The sequence below is a fragment of the Exophiala dermatitidis genome (genome assembly GCF_000230625.1).
Source record: "Exophiala dermatitidis NIH/UT8656 unplaced genomic scaffold supercont1.2, whole genome shotgun sequence".
Taxonomy (NCBI): Eukaryota; Fungi; Ascomycota; class Eurotiomycetes; order Chaetothyriales; family Herpotrichiellaceae; genus Exophiala; species Exophiala dermatitidis.
In genome coordinates this window covers 1,374,253-1,390,885 of record NW_008751647.1, presented here as the reverse complement: position 1 = coordinate 1,390,885, position 16,633 = coordinate 1,374,253, and the positions used below count along the sequence as shown (strand labels likewise).

The window sequence follows — 16,633 nt, the reverse complement described above, 5'->3', positions numbered from 1 at the left end:
ACGTCCCCATTTTTGTTTTTGTTCTTCCCGTCCAGTGCGACCCATTCATTTGCCTAGTATAGCCATCACAGGATCACGCAGCAGCCACCTCCACCTTGCTTGCCGTTAAACGTGAGAAGGGCTGCTCTCGTGGCAGCTTCGAAGACGTCGTCCACCCCTTCTCCAGTCAGACTGGAGCATTCGAGATATTTGCGCGCTCCACATAACTGCGCCATTTCAGCGCCTTCACGCGGAGTCACGAATTTAAGGCTCTTCTTGCGCATCTCTTCGATTGCCATTGGGTCTTCTCTTAGGTCTTTCTTCAACCCGACGAGGATGATTGGTACGTCGGGGCACCGTTCTCTGGCCTCTTCGATCCATTTATGCCGTACGTTCTCCAGACTGTCGGGACTGTCGACGCTGAAACCTATCAGGATGACATGCGATTTAGCATATGCCAGTGGTCTTAGTCTTTCATAGTCTTCCTGGCCTGCCGTATCCCATAGCGCTAGTTGGACTGATCTGCCATCGACGCGACAATCGGTAACGTAGTTCTCAAACACTGTCGGCACGTAATGAGTAGGAAAGTAGCCGAGAGTGAACACGGATAAGAGAGATGTTTTGCCGCAAGCGCCATCTCCTATAATAACGAGTTTCCTGGATTCACCATTAGTCGCTTTGCTTTCATAATCGAACAAACGAGTTTAACGCGCGTTTAGCAGGGCGTCCGGGAATTCGGAAGCTGATCCGGGGAAATGCCATTGAATGGCACGGAACAGGAATGGGAGTACACACCGCCTCATAACATTTTGTTGTGCCTGATTTTGTGCCATGTTGAAGGTATGTCTTTCGTAGCCCCCAATTGGCGGATGGGCGACACCAAGGGAGCTCAATCCAGGTCACGACCTCACAATCACGCGGTTGGAAGGGAACTCGCTCCGACGATTCGGAATATTTGGCAGGTGAAGGAGCGGAATGGGAAGGAAGAGAAAGTCGAGGTTCTTTCTAGGACAAGCTGAACTGGAGTGGTGAATTCGTGTAACAAGCCGTAACGGATATGGATGGCGCCCGGGTCGCATATAGCGACAGAACGTGCGCTGGCTGCAGTGCCGACCTTCCCAAGCCTGTCTTCGCGGCGACCAATGTAACAGAATGGTAGCTTGATATATTCGAGACAAGCAGATCTTTGAATGTCTGAGACTAGCCTGAGGTATCCGTGGGGTCCAACGAGGACTGTGTCCAGCCGAAGTCACGGCACCGGAGCGATGAGGCGCAGCCAGAAATAGAATCCCTAGTGGAGATAGGATCGAGTGATGACAGCGCAGGAGGCACGGTCCGGGGAGGGTTCGGTGTGATGCTGTCGTGGTCAAGTAAGAGCAGACACCAACGGACACAGCCGTTGGAAAGATTCGAAAAGGTAAGCGTGAGTGAGGCTGTGGGAGGCTGGAGACGATGTGTTGGGTGAGTGAGTATTGAAAGTTGGGAGTTGAATGTTCCGAGGCGATGGAGGTGGTGAGTTACTTTGGCGAGGCGAGGTTAGCAGTACGACTGCGACGCCACGGGCAGTGGTTACAGTACTTTGGTCCTACAGCGCAGCATGTTGTAGGCACCGGGCTTTGCTTTCGGGCGCTGCTTTTAGGTGCTCCTCCTGGTGTTATAGGGCTGTGATTCAATGCCCTGATACAGGGCGCTAAAGTACTGGCACTAACCGTCATTAGTGCCTTTATGTAGGTACTACCGCTGCTAGTCGGGGAGTATTAACACTGCACTGCGCTTCCAGTGTGCCATTTAGTACTGCGCCTGTACCTACGGCGGACAGTGGCAGGCACAACCGCAACTTGCGACTTTGACTTGCATTGCCCGCCCCACGAACCCGTAACCGTTCAGCATCGAACTTCCTCACATTCAACGACACCCCTTCTTGCCTTCAATACACGCGACACCGCTCCAGGGCCCTCAGCCGCACTCAGTCTCGCCCTTCCACACCTCTGGCCGAGCCTCTGTCAATTTTACCAGTCTCAAATCTCAAATTCTCGGACCCCGCTAGCGGTGAAAGGGACTTTGATGCCGAAACTGATTACATCGTGAAACGGCGCCCTGCCTTGGTCCTTCAACCTTTTCCACAGCCTGACGACCTGGAGGGTAGCTTCTAATCATGCCGTCGAAAAAGAAAGCCAGTACGCAAGCCAGTGCGGTAAAATCACAACCGACGAACGATGCCACGAAAAGTGCGCCTCCTCCTACGCAGCCGCAACGCAAACCAGACTCTGTTTCAGCCTCCGCCCCGTCAGTGAATGGTGAGCATTCAGCCGCGAGGCAAGATTCGGACTCTAAAACTGGCGATACGACAGAGTCTGCTGGAGAGCCTGCACCCACACCTGCGATCAATCGGAAAAAGCAGAAGAGGCGGGAGAAAGAGGCGGCGAAGAGAGCTACCGAGCAGACTTCACCAAACGGGGCCGACCACGCCAGTCCAGCGGAGAACGGACAATGGCCTCCTGTGAAACAAAGCCGCGGACCGGTTAAGGGGTATTTTACTGAAGAGGCTGATTACGCCGACCAGACGCACCATGCTTATGCCGACCTTGGAAGCCCCGAAGAAGCCTTCTACAGCGGAGATGAGGACCCGAATTACGGAGAGGAAGACGAAGCAGTGCCGGATAGCTCATGGCTTAATACAAGCAAGAGAAAAAAGGCGAAAAAGAACAAGAACCATGTTGCCGATTCTGACTTGTCGCGGGCTTCCACCATGCTCTCGAGATCCCATATCCCACCACTGTCGAATGCAGCCATCCGCGCTTCGCATAACTTGTCTAGAGAGCACATCTGGAATACTTCTACGCAGGCGGAGCGAGAGAACATCAAAAAATTCTGGCTGGAGCTGGGTGAAGAGGAGCGGAGATCACTCGTTAAGGTGGAGAAGGAGGCGGTCTTACGCAAGATGAAGGAGCAGCAAAAGCACTCGTGCAGTTGTTCAGTATGTGGGCGGAAACGGACGGCAATCGAGGAAGAGCTCGAAGTCCTTTACGATGCATATTACGAAGAACTCGAACAATTCGCCAATCACAACACAGACCTTACCAATGTCCCCCAAATGATGGCACCTCCCCGGCCACCGTACAGACGCGTGCATCCACCTGCATCTCGGATTCCGTCTCGCGGTCTAGTACGTGAGATCGACGATGGAGAGGAGGACCTCGAGGATGACGACGAGTACGACGAGGAAGACGAAGAAGCGTACAGTGAGGATGAAGGAGAGCTTGACAGCCATGGTCTTCCACCAGGTCCTGCTGATTTCTTCCAGTTTGGCAATAGCTTAACCGTCAAAGGTTTGTGGTGGTTGCTGGTTATGGCCAAGCGTATGGACTAACAAGTATACAGATGGCATCCTCACAGTCGCTGACGATCTGTTGAAGAACGATGGCAAACACTTCATCGACATGATGGAACAACTGGCGGAGAGGCGCATGCAACGTGAGGAAGAAATTCGTTACCCTTCTTCTTCTTTAGCTCATCGTGGTGTCCATGAAGGTCACAATCATCCTCCCATCGAAGACGATGATGATTATGACGACGAAGAAGACGATGAAGACTACGATAGTCAGGAGGAAGACGACTACGAGGGCGACGAGATGGTCGGTGTCATTCTGTCATTCGATATCGTTCTCCCAGTTTTATTTGCTGACAATCTATATTAGGACTCCATGACCGAAGAGCAGCGGATGGAAGAAGGTCGTCGAATGTTTCAGATATTCGCGGCCCGCATGTTTGAGCAACGTGTCCTGACAGCCTACCGAGAAAAGGTGGCCGAGGAACGCCAAAAGAAGTTGCTGGAAGAGCTCGATGAAGAAAGTCGTCTTGACACGCAACGAGAGGCGAAGAAGGCTAAAGAAGCGGCTAGGCGGAAAGAAAAGAAACGGCTTCAAAAACTTGCCAAGGAAGAGGAGAAGGCCAGAAAAGAGGCCGAGAAAGCGGCTCAAGAGGCAGCAGCACGTGAAGCGGAAGAGAAAAAGTTGGAGGAGCAACGCCAACGACGAGAGGAGCAGCGGAAGAAGCGTGAGGCGGAGAAGAAAGCTGCAGAAGAAGAACGGCTTCGGAAGGAGGCCGAAAAGCTGCGGAAACAGCAAGAACAGCGCGAACGACAAGCCGAACAGGAGCGCAAACAACGTGAGGCGAAGGAGCGAGAGCGCCAGAAGCGTGAAGAGGCGAAGCGGAAGGAGCGAGAAGAACGAGAGGCCAGAGAAAAGGAGGCTAAAGAGCGTAAGGCCAAAGAAGAGCGAGAGAAGAAGGCCAAGGAAGAGCAAGCCAGAAAGGAGAAAGAGGCCGCTGCACAGAAGGCAGAAAAGGAAGCCAAGGATCGTTCTGGTCAAGCACCGGTGCCGAAGCAGCAGCCCGTGGCTCTACCGCCGGGGCTTCATCCTCCTTCTCGAGGTCCAACTCTACAGTCGCCCCATCTTCCAATCGCCACTCCGATAGTCCCGCCGAAAGTCCCTACCCCAGGTCGACAGCCGTCACAGGCAGGACAACAGTCCCATGGATCTTCTCCGCGATCTCAAAAGGCCAATACCGAGCTTTCACACAACTCTGCATCTCCTGCGACCGTCGCCATACCGCAGACGCCTGGGCCTGGCCATCCGATCAAGGCGCAAGGCCAACCTCCAGTTCTCCATCATCCACAACCGTCAGCCCCAAGATCTCCCTTGAACAACTTGAATCATGGGCGAGGTCAATATCCATTCAATGCAAATGGACCGCCCAGTGTCGGTGTGAATGGTCTGCCCCTGAGCAACCAGGGCATGCTACCCAACATGATGCATCCAATGCCGATGTACCAGGGACCTCCGATGGGTGGACAACCACGATTCGCGCCGAATGGGATGCCATATCCGCCGGGATTTCCTAGACCATTTCAACCTAGTCAGCAACTGCCATTCGTCCCACAGCCTCAAAGTCAAGCGCCACCGCCCATGGTCAATCCGCAGCCTGTCTCTAAACCAACGGGACATTCCCGACAACCTTCCAACGATGGTAGCAATCAACCAGCTCCTATAGCCCGGCCTGGACCGATTGCTCGACCGTCCAGCACGACACCGGACAAACAGAAGCCACAGAAATCTAGAGAAGCTGAGGTGGAGCAACTGGCAACCCAGCTGGGTAGTAAGGCTTTATTGGACGATTCTGATGCCCCTTTCTTGGAGGATCCCGAGTCACGAATGCACCTTCCCCTTGTAGGTCCCCCAGGATCTTCCAGGTTGTCCTTTGCTAGCAGTTTTGCCGAGCCAAAGCAAGACACCTTCTCCTTGGGAAGCCATTCTTGGGGTAGTTTCAATCCTGGCATGAGTGCGGCGCCGGGTTGGGGACCACCTGCACCACAGCGACCCAACCCAGGCTGGTCCCAACCTCCGTTCGGCCCTGCAGGACCGCCAGCTGCCAGATCACATCTTCCCAGACCGGTGGCTGTGCGACTTATGCTGGTCCAGGCGTGTCGTCAATTGTCACAGATTCCAGGAGCGAGCGCGGACGGCTATCACCCTGTCCAAGCAGTTCTCCGACAACTGGAGGCGTTGAAAATCCCAGGAGAAGCGCCCGTGTCGATGGATGAGATGCTGGGAATATGTGATACCGAGGGCAACTCGCAGAACGGCGGGGGTTCGTTCGAGGTGATCATCGACAAAGCACGTGGGCAGGTGATCAAGTTCGTCGAGGAGACTCCAGCTCCGCAGCCCAGAGGCAGTGTCGGCGAAATCGGCAGTCCTGTCCTAGGACACAGCCAGCATGCCCAGACCAGTCCGTTTGGCGGCATCGGTAACAATAGCTTCGGCCCACCAGGCAGGGGTTTCTAGTGGTCGACTCCTCCTAGAACAAGACTTCAAAGAGAGAGTCGACTCCACCTGTTGGCGCAACAATATCGACGCAGCATGTCAGCTACGTGAAAGCGCTGTTTTAACAGACTCTGGAGGAGGTTCGGGCTCGGGTGAAGCGAGGTCACACTGATTGTTGAAGTATGGTTGTTATTGTTGACTTAAGGCCCTGCTGTTTTGTTGTCTGAGTGAGAATGGGTATCGATCGATTGATCGGACCGTGTTCGGGTACCACATGGGCTTTGTATGGCATCGAGGAGTATCTTCTTCTTTTTGCGATTACGCGTAATAGCATCAAGGCGCGTGCACGGCAGATGCACCGGGGTTTGTGGAGTCTGAGACATGGAACAGACCCCATCTTTGTTACAGGAAGTAGTAGTTCATGAGAGCAGTGGCTTTGAAAGGCTCTTACTAGTATGGGCCGGCAAGAATCATTATTGACTCTCTCTCTCTCTCTCTCTCTCTCTCTCTCTCTCTGTCTCTCGTAGCATCCGTATTCTTGAATTGCCTACTTACTAGTAGCAATTCCCTGGATTACACCTATTTGTTCAGTAGCCAAGGTACTGTACTTCATAAGAAAATTCTCGTGTCCAGGTTAGATTGACAGTGGGCACAGCCCTTGTCGTATCCAAGAGTCTGCTTCAGAAATACTTTGTGACTGTTGGTGCTGGTTGGACAGATACTTGAGAGTACTTTGCAATGAGAATCGGGTGGATAGCCTAATACCTCAAGTATAGAATACAGTACACACATAAGGTAGATGTACATACATCATATATACATATACATAGTGTATATATACAGAGACCCAATACGCTTCCACACATTCCTCCCCAAGATCGCGAGGGAAAACCAAGGACATACTATACTAGTAGGATGGATACATGTACATACATGTGCTCTCGGGATGGATACAGCTGCAGTGTAAATAAAACGAAATGTTCAATGTTGGGATGGTGGCAATTTAGGTTAGGGCCATAATCCTGCTCAAGGAACATCAGTCCGAAACCCGGCGTCCAGCGTACCCACATCACCTGCCCTATTACCATTGTTCGACATCATCTGTAGAGCTTCCTGGCCTTGTTTTGTATTCAGGGCGGGAGCGGGTCCAGGACCAGGATGTCTTATATGGTTGTTGCTGTTGTCGTTGTTGGGGTTGTTGGTGTTTGTAGGGTAATCGACGTATTGGTTTCCGGGGCCGTCTGTTTGTCTTTGGTCCTTACCCTGACCCTGACCATGGGTTCGACCTTGAGCTTGATTGGTTGGTCCAAATCCGACGGCGGTGGCGGAATTCTTTGCTTGTAGAGGAGACTTGGTCTGACTTTGGAGATGGGGTGGTTGTTGTTGTTGCTGGATTTGGGGTTGGGGTTGGGATTGCTGTTGTTGCTGCTGGTTGGGATTTGGTGGATTGTACTGCGGGGGCCGTGTCTGCAAATGTTGCTGCTGCTGTTGCTGCTGTGGTACGGCGTGGTGAACGTGATCTTGGCCACCTCCACCAGTACCAGTGCTTGGGAGAGTTGCTGTAGTTGCAGCTTGGAGCGGAGGTACTCCTTCCTGTGCGATTCGACGACCAGCAGCAGTGTTGTTGATAGCAGCGGCAGCTGCAGCGGCAGGAGAAGTCGTTGGGGCCGCCAGCATCATCCCTTCAATCAGCTTCTTGTAATACCTTGCCTCTTCGATGCTTTCCAAAATATCCTCACGGGCAGAATGCTTCAACTGCTTTTTTGGCGCGCCCTCCAGCACCTCGGGCCGCGCCCACCGTCGCACCATTTCCTTCATGGCACTCACGTCAAAGAGCCGGTAGTGCAGATGTTCCAGCACAATGTTCCAGGGCGGGACGGTCAAAAATGCTTTGTCGGCGTGGATGCTATTGCCCGCAAGCAATGCCCGACCAGGCTCTGGGATGTAGTGCTTGATATAAGCTAGTAAAGCTTCGGCTGCGACTTTTGCAGTGGTCGTGCTGGACAGACACTGTTGAGTCAGGCCGTTGGCACCATGCGTGCGCACGCACCATTCCGACATTTTCGATAGTTGGGCCGGCGTGTGTTGGATGACGGCTTCGAACCCTTGAGAGTCCAATGGTTGGAGATCCGAGGTGGTGAGAATGCATGCTATGCTCATGATGGTGTCGGTTTGTGGATCCAGGCCTGTCATCTTTGCGGTGGAAACGAAAGAAGAAAATGTTAGCATACGGTTCTCATAGTGGCAGAGAGAAGATGAGCGTTGTATATGAGATCGAACGATGGACATATATGAACAACGTGTATGGTGGATGTTAAAATGTTGAGTTCAAGTCCAGAACAAGAGCCTGTTACATGGACTCCGTTCTGTCCACAGGCAACAACGTAGTGACAGTGAGGCGACTGACAGGCTCCCGGAACAGCTCTTGGTTCTCACGCAGCATTGCTGCTGGGCTAAACCCCGGATATGGATCCATAGGAACGACTGGAATTGTAATTTGCCGGGATTTCATGCGGGCATGCGTTATGGAGATGGGTGCCTTGGTGGAAAAAAGTATAGAATACTCAACGTCCTGACTTACCTCGCAATCGATCCAGACCAAGGGATCCGTCGACCGTGTCAACGACATGGTTCCGTATGAGGCGCACCCTGACTCAATGCTTCGTCTGCCCTTCTCAGTGGTAAATGGACCGGCAACAAACGTCGACCTCAAATTGCAGATGAGCGATGCGGTTTATGGAAGATTTGTGTCTATGCGCGTGATTTGAAGAGACTTCAGCAAGGTCGTTGGGTGCTTGTTATGATTTCCTCAGGCTGTCAAGGCGTGGAAACCACATTCATGGATAAGGTCACGTTGCGCAAAGGGAGTCCTGGACAATGGCTAGAGAACAGACACGAGACGAATGTTATTGTACATAGTTGGGATAAGGCTGGATTTCTTTTCCGAAGACAGTGGCAATTCCATGTTCCAGAATTTCGATCGAGTGGAAGATCCGACAGCCTTTGCGCTGAGTTGAAGTATGGTATGCTTGTTATTGGAAGATGATCGCCATATGACGCGGGCCGGCAACAATGGGACGGGATAGACTCAAGTTGTCCGAACAACTCGTGGCCCTTGCACCCCCAGTTTTTCACCGTCTCCTCAGAAGTAGAAGCCTCTCAAACCCGCACCGCGGCCTTGTTTTGCAGCGGATGGGATTTTGCGCGATTGGTATGATGGGATTTTGGAAGATTCAGAACCTTTCTCTGGATCTCAGTCTCCTGTGGGCTCCATAGCTTCAGGGTTCATGGACCCTGCTTCGCTGCGGATCTGAGTTTTGGCCAAGCATCTGACGAATGAGATGCTGGAAAGGAGAAAGGGATCTGCTGGGGTCAAGGTCTGGTGGAGGCTGGGTGGAAAGAAGCAGAAAGAGGCAAAGTCGAGCAGAAGCGGAACCCTGGCCACTACTACGTTGGATGTTGTAACATAGTAGGTCGTAGGAGATATGACAATGACGATACCTCATCGAGGCTACAGAGAGCGAAGACCAGCCACTGATATTGGAGGTGAGTTGACGTTGCTTGCTGGCCAATCGGGATGGCGGTTCGGACTTACTTGTCCTGGCAGTCACCAGAAACGTACGGCACTGCACTGCTACAGTAATATACTATGTAGAGCAAAGACAGTTCGCTGCTAAGTCTTCTCGAGTCCAGTTGTATCCTATTTATTGGCACAAAAGCTGCTCGAGAGTGTCAAGACTCCCGCACACAGGGTCCAGCTGCGTGGCTATCTCATTTCCAGCAAAAGCGCCTGCCCTTCGACAGCGAAACCAGACCATGCTCGAAGGCCGAGGCTTATTCGGAGCGCAAGCCTTTCCAGCTCAATCCTCTCTGCTTATCGCCCAGGAGAGCAGATTTCTGAACGCCCAAACTGCAAAAGTCCGCCGTTTGTGCGGCAAACACTGTATTAGGCACATTCAAACCTCCCTGTGAATGGAACCCCATGTTCTTCTGTGTTCCAGGCTTAGGTCGACCTGGCAATGTTGCAGCTGCCCGCCCGAGTCTTCCTGCATGACTCTCTCTCAGAATCAACAAATGCATATCCCATCCCATTCAATACGCTAACAATGGCAACGTCGTTTCCTGGTCGCATGGCACATTACTGAACGATTTCTGGGGAACCGGTTCTCGACCCTCTTGGAAGTTTGCCACAACGAAGCAAGCAACTCTCCTTGCCATGGATGTGAAATGTCCCCACCAAATCTATTTTGGAGATGATGATTCTCTGGCGAATTCACAGTTCCTCGTCGTCATCGGCAGCAGGTCCTTTAACAAGTGCCCCACCAAACTGAAGGCCGGAAGGATTGACGTCCAACGTAGTCGGCGGCTGAGATTGTTCACTAGAACCAGTGATCTGGTTTATAGCGCTGGAGAGACCACTGGCCAGTCGTGTCTTGATATCATCGTCGAATTCGGCTACGCTGGCGCGTTGCCTTTTCATAGGACTGCCAAGCATAAAGCTGTCGTCTTCCTTTTTGATATCTAGAGTAGACCCAGGTACCGGGATGCCACCATTGTTCGTTCCCGAAGGAGAAGTGCCCAAGTCATCATCCCCAACTTTTGGTGTCGACGCTGTGGAAGGACTGCCTGACTTTGACGTCTTGCGAGCTTCGGGCGCGCCATTGCTGTTCAATGGTTCCGCCGAATGCTGTCGCTTGAGCTGATGATGTGTTAACCCATGACAGAATCTCATTGGCGAAGGGTTACTTACCTTCATTTTGCGGATTCCTTCCGCAACTTGGCCTGTCCGTTCGGCGTCTTCTGGAGACAGCAAGTCGGGTTCTTTCTTGACATCGGCATCGTTGATGTCCTCCATCTTGCTGATGATACCAGTTCCTTCTTCGTCATCGTCACTCTCCATGTCGTCGTCGCTGGCCTTCTTGCCTTTGCGAGTCGGTTTCCCGTCGGCATCTCTGAAGGTCGAGAAGCCAGCAGCCCCCGTTTTCTTGAGAGGTCCAAGCTTGGGAAGGTCAGCCACCAGGCTGCGCCTCTTGGCGTTGGTTGCTGCCTTTTCCGACTTTGGGGTGGGCAAGATTCCCATTTTCTGCAGCTGGCGTTCGCCGCGATACAGAAAAGTGAAAACGGCATAAGGCTTGTCGGTGGGGTCAATGCCTGTCACGGTCTGAGTAGAGATAGTTTTAGGATCCAGTGTTTTGGGCTTCGCGAAACTCGTGGTGTGGTCAACGTCTGCTCGATTCTTGCCGTCAGCGTTTGGAGCTGTGCCTTCGGGGCCATCAGAGTCGGAAGAATCGTCGTGTGCATCGAACTGCGGCGAGTATTCTCCTCGCTTGATTTCTCCCGATGCAAGGACGCGGAACAAAGCCACCTTAATCTGACCGGCCGCTTCTGGAATCGGATCGTCGTCGTCCGAGCTGTCCGTATCGCTCAACGAAGCATCGTCGTCTGAGACGTCTTGCAACTCCCCATTCTCGCCATACCTTAGTGTGCTTTTCCGACCAGATCCCTTCGGGCCTCCGTTCGCCTCGTCATCACTCCCAGCGACTTCCTTTCTCTTTCTCCGGCGCTTCTCCAGCTTCTGTCGCCGCCTTTCTATTGTCGCAGCGGCGTCTTTGCCCTCGAGGTCCAGACCATTGAGCCATCGTTCGAGACCCACTTCGCGAAACAAAAACTCTCGTTCTGCCAGACCACCGCCTTCCTTCTCCGGAACACTAACCCATCGAGAATTGACCCAGGTCTCCTCACCCTTTCTCAGCAGTGTGGCAACCTCTTCCTTTGCCCGACCATCGAAGTAGATGTACGCCGCTATTGTCTCGTTCGGTGATGTCGTGAGGGGGATATAGGGCTGGATGGTGTTTGCGGATTTTCCTCGATCTCCCCCAAGGCCAGGTAAACTTCCAACTAGCTTCGGTTTCGGATCTGGGTTCTCTGGAGTGGCTTTCGGGGTCGAGTAGGGGACCTCTTGACCGGGTGTGAGCAGTGTTATCGAGATCGCGAATGTAGATTGTTCCGGGTTCCCAGTCACTGAATCGGCAGGAATGCGTGCGGGCGGTACAGGGATGTAAGCACTGATTCGAGAGAGCCGAGTTGTCTTCTGCACCGAGTATTCGGGCAACGGTCCATTCGGAGTGTGAATGCTCACGGCAAGGCCCTTGAAGCACGGCATGGTGAGAGAATTGTCTCGAGGATGTTTACTACGTGCTGGTGGTCAGTTCTCCGCGCTCTGCGCCGCGGAGGCGGATTGCGGAGAAAATCCCCGAGATAGGACGGATTGTCCTCGACCACGACAGTTTCTTTTGTAGAATCAACTCTTTCCTGTGTGGTGTTTACGCCCTGAGTTTGCAGAGGATGGCAGAGCAGTCAAGGTTTGCGGGGCATGTAGGAGGCAGTCGGGTATCCTAGGACGTGCCTCCTCCGCACGTGTGGGAGACGGTGAGCTGTCGATTTTGGATTCGGGTCGTGATTGAGGGCGAGGTAAGGAATTGCAGAGAGAGACGTTAGGGAAGGAAGGTTTGCATGCTGGTGCAACTAGCCTTTGAATGGAAACAATTGCAAATACTAGACGAGGGAGATGGTGTCCAGGAAATACAACGGACTGGGAACGAGTGCCATACAACTTGAAGATGCGCGAGACGCTGCCTCCGCCAAAGTACAAGTACGGTAAAGTAGGTAGTGGCCGGTGCAGCGAGTCAACCGCGCCAAGAGATGCCTGACTGCTCTAACCACTTTCAGTCAGACTGCTTGCTGCCTCTACAGTCACTGGCACCGCCGACTCAGACACACTCAAATGAAGAAGTCGAGCCATTCGAGTCATCAATCTACCTAGATCTTAACTGCCATTCGTTCAAAAATAAGTTCATTACTATCAGAGAGGGCTTTGATTGCTGAACTATGAATGAGCCTCGGATCTGGGTCACCAGAACCTCAGCTGGAAGATGAAATGAAGCGAGCCTCAAACAGCCTTGTCGATGGATCTACCTGCGGGACTTGGGACTTGACTCTATATTCTTCCACGTATCTGACCGTCACAAGGCTAACGATGTTCCAGCCTGATGCTCACCATAAATATTCCCACTATTGACTTCGTGGCAACTGTCTTGAGGCTCTACTCTCCTCTCGATATCTCTCTATGCCTGCTCTGAGATCAACCGTGCAAGAGCTGTTCTTCGTCGGTCGCGATGGATTAAGGGTGTTCTTCTCTACTCTATGCCTTCATACGGATACGTCGTGGACTCTAGACAGCCCAGCAGGTAAAGATACGGAAGTTTGGAGCACGATGGTGATCAGATGTCGATATACTGGTGAACAATCGGACAAATGAGTGTGGATAACTCAACTCGGCTTCGCAGCGATTGTTTACGGCTGGCATATATAGCTCCGAAAAAAGCAGTACTTATTTTGCAGTCAAGAGTGGTTTCATGATCTCGTCAAGTCCTGGGTCTCATTGTCCGTAACTTGGAGTGGTGTGAGTACCGCCCTCAGGTGTTTGCACCCGGCCGGATGAGCCGTGGACTGGCAAATGAGGAAGAAGAAGGTTGTGTATGTTGCTAGTAGCATCTCTCAAGTCGTACTATGGCATTCGGCGGGCCATGACGTTGTGTTGGGGGTTGCTCGGAAAATATGCGGGCAGAAATAAAAGTATGGCCATCATGTTACGTAGCTTGGTGTCTACCATCCACCGCATCCTTCTGCCCCGCGATTCTCTATACAACTTGTACTCCTGCTGCTACCTACCCATATTCATAGCACCACATTTTCTCTCACCCAGCAGCTTGAATACCAGACGTCTCATAACTAATACTGAATTGAATCCTACACTCTGTCTCCCTCGCCATCATGGTGAACATCAAAGAAGTCCAGTTCAAGCCCTTTACTGACCAGAAGTATGTCTTGAACACTATCCTTCCGCTGAAGCTGTGAACTGACAGACTTGGACAGGCCAGGCACTTCGGGTCTCCGTAAGAGAGTCACAGTCTTTCAACAACCACACTACAGCGAATCCTTCATCACCTCCATCCTCCTCTCCATTCCTGAAGGTGCAGAGGGCGCATTCCTGGTTATCGGCGGTGACGGAAGATACTGGAACCCAGAAGTTGTCCAGCTCATTGCAAAGATTGGTTCCGCGTACGGCGTGAAGAAGCTACTCATCGGTCAGAACGGTATCCTGAGCACGCCTGCTGCCAGCAATGTCATCCGCAAGCGCAAGGCCACTGGCGGTATCTTGCTCACCGCCAGCCACAACCCCGGTGGTACGTTACGAATCCCATTCGGTAGATGTAAGAGCCCCTACTGACCACCTTCAGGTCCCAATGCCGACTTCGGTATGAAGTACAACCTTTCCAACGGCGCCCCGGCTCCCGAGTCGGTCACCAACAAAATCTACGAAATCTCCAAGAACCTCACATCCTACAAGATTGCAGACATCCCCGATATTGACATCACCACGATCGGTACGAAAAAGTATGGCGACTTGGAAGTTGAGATTATCGACTCGGTCGCCGACTATATCACCATGTTGAAGGAAATCTTTGATTTCGACCTCATCCGCTCGTTCTTGAAGTCGCAGCCCGATTTCAAGATTCTGTTTGACGGGTTGAATGGTGTTACCGGCCCCTATGGTGTTGCCATTTTCCAGAAGGAGCTGGGCTTAGGCCCTGAGAGCACTCAAAATTGCGAGCCAAAACCTGATTTTGGCGGCCACCATCCCGATCCAAACCTGACATATGCCCACTCCCTGGTTGAGCGGGTGGAGAGGGAGAACATACCGTTCGGTGCTGCCTCTGACGGAGATGGTGACCGGAACATGATCTATGGCAAGAACGCTTTCGTGTCACCCGGTGATTCTTTGGCCATCATCGCTCACTATGCGAAGAAATACATCCCGTACTTTCAAAAGCAAGGTGTATATGGCCTCGCCAGATCCTTCCCTACTTCTGCTGCGCTGGACTTGGTGGCTAAGAAGCAAGGATTGTCGCTCTATGTGGTTCCCACTGGATGGAAATTCTTCTGCGCACTCTTCGACACCAACAAGATGTCCATCTGTGGCGAGGAGTCCTTCGGCACAGGCTCCAACCACATTCGAGAGAAGGATGGTCTCTGGGCTATCACGGCTTGGCTCAACATCGTTGCAGGCGTGGGCAAGGATACTGGCAAAGTGCCGTCTATTGGCGAGATCCAGAAGCAGTTCTGGAATGAGTACGGCCGCGTCTACTTCACTCGCTATGACTATGAGAACGTCAGCAGCGATGGTGCCAACGACATGGTCAGCTACTTGAAGGACAAGATCTCGAAGCCAGACACCGTCGGTTCAAAGGTGCAAGGACACAAGATTACCGAAGCCGGCGACTTCTCATACACCGATCTGGATGGATCTGTGTCTAAGAACCAGGGCATTTACTTCAAGTTCGACGACGGCACCCGGGTTGTTGTCCGACTTTCTGGAACTGGCAGCAGCGGTGCCACCATCCGCCTGTATGTTGAGAAGCTGGAAGAGGACAGAAATAAGGTGCTTGAAGACACACAGACGTACCTCAAGGGAGCCGTCGGCGTGGCCACTGAGTTGTTGCAACTTCAGAAATTCATTGGCCGAACTGACCCGGATGTAAAGACTTAGATTTCGTTGGAAGATGTCGGCATCCGGCAGCCCTGTCACCGGGGTTACTCATCTTGGACGATTCAACCTCCAGATAGTACATAGTCAGCCTTCCCATAGTGGAAACTGGGCAAAATGAGCCCGAAAAAGACTGCTTGAAGCAATGATAAATGATATGCAATGTCAGATTGAGTCTTACTGTTCCATAGAAGGAGTAAATTTCTCTACTAACGGTGGTTCAGATGCCAACGGCAACGGACAACCCCTCAAGATTGCATACCTGTCTAGGGCAGTTCAGTGCCCATGTATTGCTGCCTGATTGTCGTTATACCACTGTACACAAGAAGAAAACCAGGCTTGGTCGCTGCACGCCATCTTAACTGAAGGGTTACTTAGTACTGGTAGGTAGTCTATCAGCTAGTCCAGCCAAGGCCCGGTAATCTCTTCTTTGCGTCGGGAATGTAGATCATCGAATAGCCTAAACGGATGCCCACGGACGAAGCGTCGACTCATCAGGAACATGCCAAGCTGGACGAGAAAGCCAGACCCATGGCAGTGTGAAACGTCTCGTCTCTTATCAGCTCCAATAATGTATACCTCTGATCGACGGAGCATTGACAAATGTCAGGGGTCACACAGCCTCGCCGCGAGCTTGGCAGGGGACACCGCAGTGGAGACGGGACTTGATATCAGAGTAGCACAGCATCATGGGCACTGACACTGGCACCGTACCTAGGTGTGCAGTGTCGTAGAGTGTCAGTTCTAGTCGAGATAGGGTTGCACACCGCTGACGGCCAAGGCTGTGGGATCTGCAGGTTACTGATGCCCTGCCTGCCCGATGATGATGATAGCGGATTGACGAGGCGGCGCTTCGTAAGTCCGGAATATGGAGCCTTGTCCTCGCATTGGAGCAGTAGACGTACCATATACCCATTTCAGGGCTCCGCTTGGTTCAGTAGCCCATAGGACACGCCATCACCGGGGTTCAATCCGCGTAGACATGTAGAGCACACCTACACTAGTATGTATACATACGTAGGTATATCTCAACCACATCCGCTGCTTCTGGCCAAGTGACAGTATGATGCCCATACCCACAGTAGGACTTCGAAGGCTTTGTTCGAGTCGAACCAGAATGAGCACGTAGATCGAGGGTCTCTTTTGTGTCGGAGAGCAGATAAGCCACCTCGATCCTTGCCAATGCGGCGGAGATTCAACTTCTTAGCCATGCAGGACGAGAATG

General features: G+C 52.3%; 5 protein-coding genes across 6 annotated transcripts; 2 read left to right on the top strand and 3 right to left on the bottom strand.

The window, feature by feature from the left end:
* Positions 1 to 65: 65 nt before the first annotated feature.
* On the bottom strand, positions 66 to 741 carry HMPREF1120_02004 (GTP-binding protein rho2; the record flags this gene model as incomplete). The annotated part of the gene is made up of 2 exons (XM_009156035.1): positions 66 to 636; positions 689 to 741. The coding sequence occupies 2 exons, from the start codon at positions 739 to 741 to the stop codon at positions 66 to 68; spliced, it is 624 nt and encodes a 207-aa protein (XP_009154283.1).
* An 883-nt stretch (positions 742 to 1,624) lies between these two features.
* On the top strand, positions 1,625 to 6,296 carry HMPREF1120_02003. 2 transcript variants are annotated; one of them, XM_009156034.1, is made up of 4 exons: positions 1,625 to 3,308; positions 3,361 to 3,453; positions 3,511 to 3,614; positions 3,678 to 6,296. In XM_009156034.1, exons 1-4 carry the CDS (start codon positions 2,135 to 2,137, stop codon positions 5,820 to 5,822), a joined length of 3,516 nt encoding a protein of 1,171 aa, XP_009154282.1. In that variant the 5' UTR covers positions 1,625 to 2,134; the 3' UTR covers positions 5,823 to 6,296. The 2 variants fall into 2 exon arrangements, with proteins under 2 accessions (XP_009154282.1, XP_009154281.1); XM_009156033.1 differs by having other exon boundaries at positions 3,361 to 3,614.
* A 531-nt stretch (positions 6,297 to 6,827) lies between these two features.
* Positions 6,828 to 7,994, bottom strand: HMPREF1120_02002 (RNA exonuclease Rex2; the record flags this gene model as incomplete). The annotated part of the gene is made up of 1 exon (XM_009156032.1): positions 6,828 to 7,994. The coding sequence occupies one exon, from the start codon at positions 7,992 to 7,994 to the stop codon at positions 6,828 to 6,830; it is 1,167 nt and encodes a 388-aa protein (XP_009154280.1).
* A 2,080-nt stretch (positions 7,995 to 10,074) lies between these two features.
* On the bottom strand, positions 10,075 to 11,964 carry HMPREF1120_02001 (uncharacterized protein; the record flags this gene model as incomplete). The annotated part of the gene is made up of 2 exons (XM_009156031.1): positions 10,075 to 10,500; positions 10,552 to 11,964. The coding sequence occupies 2 exons, from the start codon at positions 11,962 to 11,964 to the stop codon at positions 10,075 to 10,077; spliced, it is 1,839 nt and encodes a 612-aa protein (XP_009154279.1).
* A 610-nt stretch (positions 11,965 to 12,574) lies between these two features.
* Positions 12,575 to 15,815, top strand: HMPREF1120_02000 (phosphoglucomutase). The gene is made up of 3 exons (XM_009156030.1): positions 12,575 to 13,681; positions 13,737 to 14,047; positions 14,102 to 15,815. Exons 1-3 carry the CDS (start codon positions 13,635 to 13,637, stop codon positions 15,409 to 15,411), a joined length of 1,668 nt encoding a protein of 555 aa, XP_009154278.1. The 5' UTR covers positions 12,575 to 13,634; the 3' UTR covers positions 15,412 to 15,815.
* Positions 15,816 to 16,633: the final 818 nt, after the last annotated feature.

Excerpts from the sequence above, each read along its gene's own strand:
- HMPREF1120_02003 (XM_009156033.1), top strand. The coding sequence starts at position 2,135 with ATGCCGTCGAAAAAGAAAGCCAGTACGCAAGCCAGTGCGGTAAAATCA. Across the intron at positions 3,309-3,360 it reads CAATAGCTTAACCGTCAAAG|ATGGCATCCTCACAGTCGCT; the intron begins GTTTGTGGTGGT and ends ACAAGTATACAG. Across the intron at positions 3,615-3,677 it reads ACTACGAGGGCGACGAGATG|GACTCCATGACCGAAGAGCA; the intron begins GTCGGTGTCATT and ends AATCTATATTAG.
- HMPREF1120_02000 (XM_009156030.1), top strand. The coding sequence starts at position 13,635 with ATGGTGAACATCAAAGAAGTCCAGTTCAAGCCCTTTACTGACCAGAA. Across the intron at positions 13,682-13,736 it reads AAGCCCTTTACTGACCAGAA|GCCAGGCACTTCGGGTCTCC; the intron begins GTATGTCTTGAA and ends AGACTTGGACAG. Across the intron at positions 14,048-14,101 it reads CGCCAGCCACAACCCCGGTG|GTCCCAATGCCGACTTCGGT; the intron begins GTACGTTACGAA and ends GACCACCTTCAG.